The 9,885-nt window shown below is 32.5% G+C and overlaps 1 protein-coding gene across 1 annotated transcript; it reads right to left on the bottom strand.

Annotated features, from left to right (window-relative positions):
- Positions 1 to 608: 608 nt before the first annotated feature.
- Positions 609 to 5,400, bottom strand: LOC112750155 (uncharacterized). Its single transcript, XM_025798728.3, has 4 exons — positions 4,340 to 5,400; positions 4,058 to 4,248; positions 1,295 to 1,369; positions 609 to 1,215 (listed from the first exon to the last, which is right to left on the bottom strand). Exons 1-4 carry the CDS (start codon positions 5,058 to 5,060, stop codon positions 808 to 810), a joined length of 1,395 nt encoding a protein of 464 aa, XP_025654513.1. The 5' UTR covers positions 5,061 to 5,400; the 3' UTR covers positions 609 to 807.
- Positions 5,401 to 9,885: the final 4,485 nt, after the last annotated feature.

Below are 9,885 nucleotides of genomic sequence, written 5' to 3'. Positions count from 1 at the left end.
ATTAAATACAATTCAAATAAATATTTAACATAATAACATAGATATAAAATTTTTAACATATAAATTAAAATAAATTAAATTAAATTTACTTATACATTTAAAATAAATTAGGCTTACTTATACAGCTTATATATATAAAATATATTTAAGTAAAGGATATTTAAGTAAATTCCTTTTCACAAGTCTCTATACTGTCCCGTTCCCATTTATTTGTGAGAATGGGTTTTTATGAAAATTTTCCGGATCTCCATTAACCTCCGCATTACAGGTAATCCCCGCGGGTGCATTCTTTTTTTTTTGCCAGAATTCACCAAATTTTAAAAGTATTATCTTTTCTAAAATTATTTAAGAAGGTTTAATGTTCTTAGATACTGATTTTGAAAATTAAGTGCTCTCGGACAACTCATTAGAGAAAAGTGAAAAAAAAAGAAAAACAAATAACTTGTGAAAACATGTTTCTAACTATCATGCTTTATCTCTGCATCCACACAGATTAAAATAGATCTAAGGCATATGAAAAAGATATAACAATGATACTATCCTATCATGTCATGGCTAAAACTGACTCCACAATTAATATAGAAAAATAATGCAAATAAAAAGGTGTGTAACAGAACATTAAAAGTAGTAGTTAAATAGTTTTCCTCATGTAAGATTCACGCACAAAAGAGTACACAGCTAATGAGCTACAAAATGGTGGAGTCTAAAGTGGTGGTGTTGCTAATGTCAACAAAAATGTTCGAAAACAAGTCTTAGACAATTTTAAGAGTTTTACCCTGGACACTATGAACACATCATGATGATTACTCATGATTGAACCCCAACATCACCTGCAACGTGATTGAATTGACCACCTGAACCATTGTTGTAAGAGTAACCACCTCCTCTCGCACCTCTTCCTCCTCCTCTGTTGTTATAGTAGTTCCTTGTATAATAGTTTCCAGGTTGATCATAGTATTGATTGCGACCATTTTGGTAGCCTCCTCTGCCGACTCCACCACCACCACCACCACCACGGCCTCCACGTCCATTTGAATAACCCCTCCGACTACCTCCACCACCACGACCCCCTCTTTGGTTCTGATAACCCCTTCTAGGATTGTACTGCTGATCCTTTGTCTCCATGTCTCGTTGATTATACTCCACGTCAACCTGTGCATTGGTCTGTTCATGCTGAGCTGTGACCACCTCCACATTTTCTACTTCAACCTCGTCCTGCATAAAGAGTTACCTTGAGAATCAGATCAAATCACATGTTCTATGGCTAGAAAGATATATTGCAAAGGATAAGCACCTTTTGAAGCTCCCCTTCAGGATCAGAGTGCTCTTCTCCAGATCCATGTCCTTGATAATTTATGGCTCCTTCATCCTATAAATGATAGGAAAATTTTAAGCCGAGTCTTTTGGCTTGAATCACAAAAGATATAGAGAAACTTGCTCATCATGCTAACATGTTTCTTCACCCAAAGACATTCAAGAAGAGAGATAGGTGCTCAGTAAATAGTTCTCTACGCGAATCATATCAATGAATAACCAACAATTTTATAACTTCTGCAATAATGTAACAGATGTGTACGTAACTGTATAATTGAATCTATCATAAACATTTAGGTGTAAAATTGAACGAATAAACTTTAGGCTAAAATTGAAATTAACTCCAAACATTGAGGATAAAAAGTATACTTACTTTTTACCATATATATAATAAAATATGTGCAACAAAATATTAAGGGATATAAAAGTTACATCAACAAAAACAAAAAGAAATAGTTTAAATAGCATAGTAATGAAACTACTATAATAAACCAACCAACAAGATTTGAAGCTTCAAAAGATTAGTATAGAAAGAAAAGCATATTTACAGTTTATCATGATCAGTCAAAATTATACACAGGTATCTTTTAGATAGGGAAAAAGATATTGCAGCTAAGCATGAAACTATTATTTGAATAGTATAGTTTGTTCCATTATCACATTAAGAGTGTGTTTGAAAGACATCGAATTATTATGCATTGGTGTTCATGTAAACTTCATTGATAATTTATCCATCTACATGCTTTTAGCATTATAGTCAACTCAATCATCAAACTTTAAACACACATCCAAGGAGATCTATTGATTCTAGACATAATAACATATAAGGTATATCAATTAGAATGTTCACTCATATCTATACAGGCATATTTATGTTGAAAACATCTGATTATAAAAATGTCGAGAACAAATACATGATACACAACAATAACTAACATCTAGGCCATATCTTGCTAGGTGAGGTGAACCATAAAAGATTTCCAATAAAAATGTTAGATTTGGGCCATTCTAAATAGTTTCTTCGTAAACTTTTAAGTTGTTCTTCCTTTACTTTTTATATTGGAACATTCCATTTAATTCAGCCAAATCCCCCGTTAGCCTTATTCTCACATATATAAACCACCTCAAGCCAGCTCTTCTCTTCAAATAGATACTAGTTTAATAATCCTGAGAATTAGAAAACATTTTCACAACTCACTACTTATACTATCGTATTGTCAATCCTCCAGTAAATTGTATGAAATTTCTTTATGTTAAAAAATTAAGTCCAAGGTTTATTACTTTATTATAAACAATTATGAAGTCAGAGTTTACAAAGGTATAAGATTGAACTACTCAAAGAATGTATAACATAACATATATGATAGTGGTATCTCTTCCATTAACCCTAATAAAAAAATTAAAATAAAATAAATCCTTTTATGAAATATTTTGATTGCATATGTACTCAAGAAAAAACCAAATATATTAAAAATATACAAACCTACAGCATGAGATAGAGGATAGGGGATAATAGGAACAAGAGATCATTATTGAACCTCCAAATATAAATTATCTAGTAACTGCGAATTGCAAAAGTACTAAATTGATAAAAAAAAAACAGAAAGTTCAAATTATTGTATCACCGCAATAATAATCTTGAAGATATCAATATGTTAAAGGACTACACAGTCACTAATGTTTCTTCTAAAACTCAGGCGCACAGAATAATATTGATATTTTAACATGTTGGAACAAGAACTAGTTTAGCTGAGTACCTCTGCTCATTGATATATGAATGCAAGACTACAGTTCAATTTTGATCATTTGATGCATAACATAATGCAATAATACTTAACCAGGACCCTAAGACAGTGTTTGGTTAGTGGGTGTGTCCATCTAATACATAGATACGGTGGCACACACACGTCTCCCGTTTGGCTGGAGAGACAATTTTTTGAAGGACACGGTTGTACACAGTTGCACACAATAGACAATAGAGGTGTATTTTGTGTCACTTCAGAAAGTTGAGACACGGATTTTTTATGTTGGACACAAATTGTTTATTCATTTTTACCTTTAATATTTTGTGAATTCCCCAAATCTACCCTCCTTTCCCCAACCATTCCCTTCTTCTCTTTCACTCCCACCAACATGCTGTCTTTTGCTTCTCTCCCATGACAACAACAACTCTCTCTCTCCCTTCCTCCCCCTATTTAATGGAAAAAGAAGAATAATATTGATATGGTGTTGATGATGGAAAAAGAAGAATAATATTCTTGTGTCTTGTGTTGTGTATTATTTACCAAACAAACCAAAAAAATTGTGTATTGTTATGTCTAGGTCTATTTGTGTATTTGTGTCTATGTCTTATTTTCTTCCGCCCATTAACCACCCATTAACCAAACACAGCCTACTAGCATTCAACAATACTTAAATATATCCTAATACTGATCTCTCTTATGGTAATATACACCAAAACGAAATAAAACAGAAGTCATAAACATTCCTACTCCCATAACTCGATAGGTGTAAATCAAAAAGAAAACTAATAAGAATGTGGCAACTCTCAAACAACCATTCATCCACCAAACAAAGCAATGTCAGCAGCTAGCACATTTCATCTGAAAAGCAGTTTAAATATATTTCCATAGGAAAACCAACAACAACAATGAGACAAGTTAGCACTAATACATCACATTCTATCCACATATGTAAATCGCACCATCTTAAGATGACACCAACACATCGGTTATAGTTATACCTGATCCGGAGACTTAGAAACCAAGCCTCCTTCGCCCTCAACCGGAGCTGTGCCATGCACAGGGACCTGGAAAGACTGGTAACTCCCACTGGCAGCAGCGGCAGCAACTTCATCCGTAGCCTTAATCTCAGGAGTAGTGATGAAATACTCTGAAGACATAATCTTGTTTAACTTCTCCCTCAATCCAGCATCTATCAACAAACAAAAACCACACAATGAATCAATCAACACCGCAAAATTTTAAAACTTCAAAAAAGCAACGGAATTCGTTCAAACACGTACATGTAACTTCGGCATTGGGCTCGATTGGCTGCGGAGCCCTAGCGAGCCAGAGCCTGGCGTGCTCAACGCAGCGGCAGAGTGCGTCGCGGTGCGACAGGCTGGAATCGGCTGGGCGCGAGATCAGAAGCCCCCTCATGGCCGAAATCAGGTCAAGATCCCTCTCTCTGAGCAGATCGGTGGCGTCGTCGGTTACATAATCATAGGTGAGGCAGCAACCACGCTCGTGCGTGCGCGTGAGCATCGTCGACGTGAACTCGTTCTGCGACTTCACATCAAACAAGGACCCGAAATAAATCAAGTTAATCAAATCCTCAACAACAGAAACGTCATCGTTCTTAGCCTCAGAGACAGATTCGGGTTGTGGTTGTGGCTGCAATTGGAATTCAGGTTCCGGTTGGGGTTTTTGTTGGTGGTGGTTATTATTATTTTTTAGGGCAAGGTTGAGTTCTTCGGTGACGGCGGCGGACAAAGGGGATCGAAGCTTCTCGAGCTCGTCGATGAGTGCGAGGACGGAGGGTTTGGAGCGGAGGACTTCTTCTTGCTCCTTGTTAATGGGCTTTCCTTGGGCCATGGACTCTTCGGTGTGGACGATTCGGTTCAGCTTCTTGCGAAGAGCCCGGAGGCGCTTGTTCACAACGCTCAGGACTGGACCCTCTGCAACGTCGTTTGCTGCTGCTGCTGCTCCTGCGGTTGTTGCGGTGGTGCTTGTGGTGGTCGCCATTTGGGGCACGTGCGCAAAACCACTAACAAAGAGAGGTACTTTCTCTTTGGATTTTATTTATGTCTTGGTGGTGGTGGTGGTGGTGGTGTGGAGGAGTGCCGCGGGATGCGGCGGCGGAGTGTGTTTGAGTGTAGTCAGGGGTTTGTGTGGCGTGTGGGAGAGAGAAGCCGGATATGATAAGAGTGCGCGAGTGTCGTTTGATGGGTTTATAAAGGGGTGTGACCGTGTGAGGGTTTCTTCTTGTGGAGTTTTGAGGTTTTTGTGTGTTAGTTGCGATGAGAATTGGGCCGAAGGTTTCCTCGGGTTCTATTAATGTAAGTGCCTTTTGTTGGGGTTGTAGGATTTTTTATTTCTTTGTGAGTTGGACCTTATCTAATTGATGACATGGAGAGTGGCAGGGTTGAGTATGTCAGCTGTCAATAGTTTAAAAGTACATTCTAAAAATTACAATAACATTTGTCTCAATAACAATGTTTGGGTGTTCATAACCTGGGCCCGAAAATTTGGTCTGGTTTAATTTTTTAGAAATTAATTTGGTGTAATTTTATTAGGTTTAAAGTTGGATAAGAGTCTTAAAAATAGACCATGTCACTATATTGGGTCGGATCCGGGCCATAGTTCGAGTCACTCGAACTTGCCCCAGTAGTCCGGTCATCATACACAATTAATATTTTGTGTTATTAGTGATGGATAATGGCTACTCTTATCTGGAATTTAAGTATTATACTTAATATTTTGTGTTATTAGTCATTATAAGACTATAAGTTAATGTTTTATATTTAAAATGTATAAGACTCTAGACTAATGCATAATATTGTGTTATTTGTATTGATTTAAATATTTTGTGTTATTAGACAATATTAGTATTGATTGTGGTTGTGCTTTAATTTTAGGAAATAGTTGGTTTTTGTTATATTTTTCTAAGTGAATTTTACCATATCAAATAATTGTTGGAGTCTTAGAAATTTGGATATTTTCACATGCTAGCTTACAAGAAGATAATGTTAAGGGTCCGGTTTTCACCCGATTTTTATCCGATATAATCGTAACCCAAAAATGTGTAGGTTTCATCGAGTTTAGGACTGGATTCGAGTCTAACAAATATGCCCGGTATATAAATCCAATGTTATTAGGTAATCAATTGAACATCCCCAATGAACATCCCATGAACATCCCCAATGTTATTAGGTAATCAATTGAATTTAAATCTTTTAAAGTGAAAAAAATTAATAAAATAATAAATTAATAGATTAATTAATATTAATTTTATAATTTTTATAAAATATATATTTTATTATCTTAATTTAAGAATAATTAATTTTTTTATTATTTTATTAATTTTTTTATTTTAGAAAATCTTCATCCAATCAATTAGAGTATTAACTCACTTTAACCTGAATTTCGAAAAATGATCCAATAAAACAACAAAAAAAACACCCCACACCTATCCAAAACCAATCCTAATTTCACTTTGTCACTTTTACTCCCTGAAATTTTTCTTCATTCTAATTAATAGGTGTTTCTTTCTTAATTAGGGATTTAGGATGTAAGTAGAAAATTTTATATGAAATGTTTTTTTTATTTATTGGATATTTTTTTAAGAAAAAATATCATGAGCCAATGGAATATTTGTACAATGTGTACAATTGAGGTTTAGAGAGTATTAGAGATATAACTATTAGTGTTACCTTTTCCTATCAGTTAAAATTTTCGGGATAAGTGGTATCATGACATGATATTAGAGTTTTAGATTCAAAAGGTCAAGAGTTCGATCGTGAACCTCAAAATCGATTTAAGTTTTTGGAAAGATGTTTATTATCCCTAATACTCGAATTTGAAAAGATGTTTATTATCCTTAGTACTCGAATAGTTATTCTAAATAGTATGAGAATGTTCATTTTGTAACTCAATAACTCATTGTACACATTATACAAATAACCTATTATCTCTCTAGCGGATTCCTTTTTTTAAAGCACTAGTATTTTGTTGTGTAAAAGATTTGAGATATTTGTTTTTTTATGTTATTGAATATTTTTATATAAGTAAGTGGATATTTCTCTACGAATAAGAAATTGTATCGTTAGAAAATTTTAAATGTTTCTTTTTTAGATTAGTGGATATCTTTTTATTAGAAATTTAGGGTTTAAGTATAAGACTTCGTATGGGATGTTTCTTTTTTTTTATTTGTTAGATGTTTCCTTTAAAGCACTAGCGAACTTGTTTTTTTTGTTATAGGATATTTTTATATAAGTGAATGTTTCTTTACAAATAAATGGTTGAATCTTTAAAATAATGTGAAATTTTTTTTTGAGTTGGTAAATGTTTCTTTTTTGTGTGTAAGATGATCTGAGATTTTTTTGTTACTGGATGTTTTTATATAAGTAAGTGGATATTTTTTTTGTGTGTGTAAAATCTAATCGTTAAAAGATTTTGAATGTTTTTTTTTTTTTGAATTGGTGAATGTTTCTTGTTTTATTAAGGCATTTTTGTGTAATATTGATTTGATTTGTAGCACGAAACATTAGGAGTGCATATGGGTCGGGTCATACTGGATTTGGTTTAACACAGATCCGACTTAAAATATAGATTGGGCTTAATTTTTAGACCTTAACCCGATTCCAGACCCGATAAAACCTATGCTTCTTCGGGTCGGGTGAAAATCGGGTCTTTAGCATGTAAAAATCACCTAATCTCCAACCATTATTTCACAATTCATATAGTAAAATTCACTTAAAAAAATATAATAAGAATCAACTATTCTCTAAAATTAAAGCATAACCATAATCAATACTAATATTGTCTAATAATACCAAATATTTAAATCAATACAAATAACACAAAATATTAAGGTTTACAATATTTAAATTCTATATAAGAATAGCTATCATCCATCACTAATAACACAAAATATTAATTATGTATGATGACCGAGTCATCGGACTGAGTTCGGATGACTCGAACTATGACCCAGACCCGACCCAAAATAATGACTGGATCTATTTTTGAGACCCTTACCCGGCCTTAAACCTGATAAAATCACACTAAATTAGCCCATAAAATATTCGGAGTTGAATCGGGTCGGGTTATATACACCCCTACAACATAATGGAGAGAGCTCTGAAGCAAGAGTCTAAAAAAGTACTGTATGTTACATAACTATTGCATCAATACTATAAGTAGTTGGATGTTTTTACTTCTGTTTTTATTATTAGTATTAGATTAGGATTGAGGCATTTTGGAGTTAGAGTTGATATAGGATATGTTCTTGAGAATTTTAGGTTTAAAATTTAAGGTTTGCAAATTAGTTTGATTTTATGAAAATGTTATCATTTTTATTTTAAAAAATAGAAAATTATATGGTACAGATCTAAATCTGTACAGATTTAAAGATTTGTTTACTTAAACCACACTTTCTAAAGCCACACTTTTCACTTAAAACCGTAGCTCTTCACAAAGAAAAACGTCACCTAATGGAAAAAAGTAAATTAGAAGATTTAAGAGAAGAAATAATTAAGTTATCAAAATTAATAGATCAAAAATTAATAATTTTAACTAATGTTAACTGTAATGACACAGAATTCTTAAAATCAATACAAAATGATTTTTCTCAAAATCTTTATTTTACTATAAGTTTTATTGAAGGACTTCAAAAACCTGAAAAAACTTATTTTTCACACGGAATTTCTAAGAAATGTTACCATGGAAATGATTCCCCACATCTTTATCATACTTTTAACCCACAATTAAATTCTATAGTAGATATGCTTGAAGAAATATTAGTATCTATAAAATTTCAAAGAAATAAGGAAAAAGAAAATCCCAAAGAAGAAAAATTTCAAAATATAATCAACATAACAGATTTAAAAGTAAAACCACCACTAAAATTATGAATATTGAAGAAAAATTAGAAGAAGTTACAATGCTTTTTAAACAATTAAAAATGGCTCAAGAAAATAATATTATGGAACAGGGATTTCAGATAGAAGAAGAATTAGTAAATTCTGAAAATATAGAAAATGAAGAACACATCCTAGATTATTCAAGTGACGAAGAACCAGCAATTCCAATACAAGTAAAAAATGAAGTTGGAACATCTAGGGATAATCAATCTCATTTTAAATGGGAAACAGGTTTTGATAATTATGCTTTTAAAAAAGGATTTATAAATAAAGATTCAAAATATACAAAAACACCATCAAAATACGTTCCTAAAATCCAGGAAATGGAAGGAGAAAGAATGCTCGATTTAGACTGTAAAAAGAATGAAAAAGAAATTTTCGAAAACTGGTTGAATTCCTTCTTATTAGAAGCCTTTACTAATCCAAAACTTAATGAATTATCTGGAAGAGATATTTGGAATTACATAGGGTTTCATACTAAAGGAGCTATAAGAGATTATATGACATCAATAGAAAACCAAATAATAGAAGAATTAGCAACAAAAACAACAGCTTATGATAAGATATTATATATAATGATGATTCTATATAAAGAATTTTTTGGAAAAAATATTATAGATCATAAACAAGAAGTCTATAATAAAGAATATCAAGAAGCAAAAAATCATTTAGCTAACATTCAGATATATGATTTATGTAATGTGGAGTCTTATATATGTGAATATAGAATACATTATTACAAATTAAAAGAAGAAGATAAAAATCATTATCTTAGTATGTATATAACAAAACTTTCATATCCTGCTAATGAATTTATTATGGGAAGATTTATAAGAGAAATAAATAGAGGAACAATTGAAAATAATTTTGGTGGAGCAACCTCTGCAATAAGAGAGGAAATAAAAGAACGTTGTATGCAAGAAGCA

The sequence above is a fragment of the Arachis hypogaea genome, chromosome 15, assembly GCF_003086295.3.
Source record: "Arachis hypogaea cultivar Tifrunner chromosome 15, arahy.Tifrunner.gnm2.J5K5, whole genome shotgun sequence".
Classification (NCBI taxonomy): Eukaryota; Viridiplantae; Streptophyta; class Magnoliopsida; order Fabales; family Fabaceae; genus Arachis; species Arachis hypogaea.
Note: the sequence above shows the minus strand (reverse complement) of the source record. Positions and strands in the feature narration are given on the sequence as shown.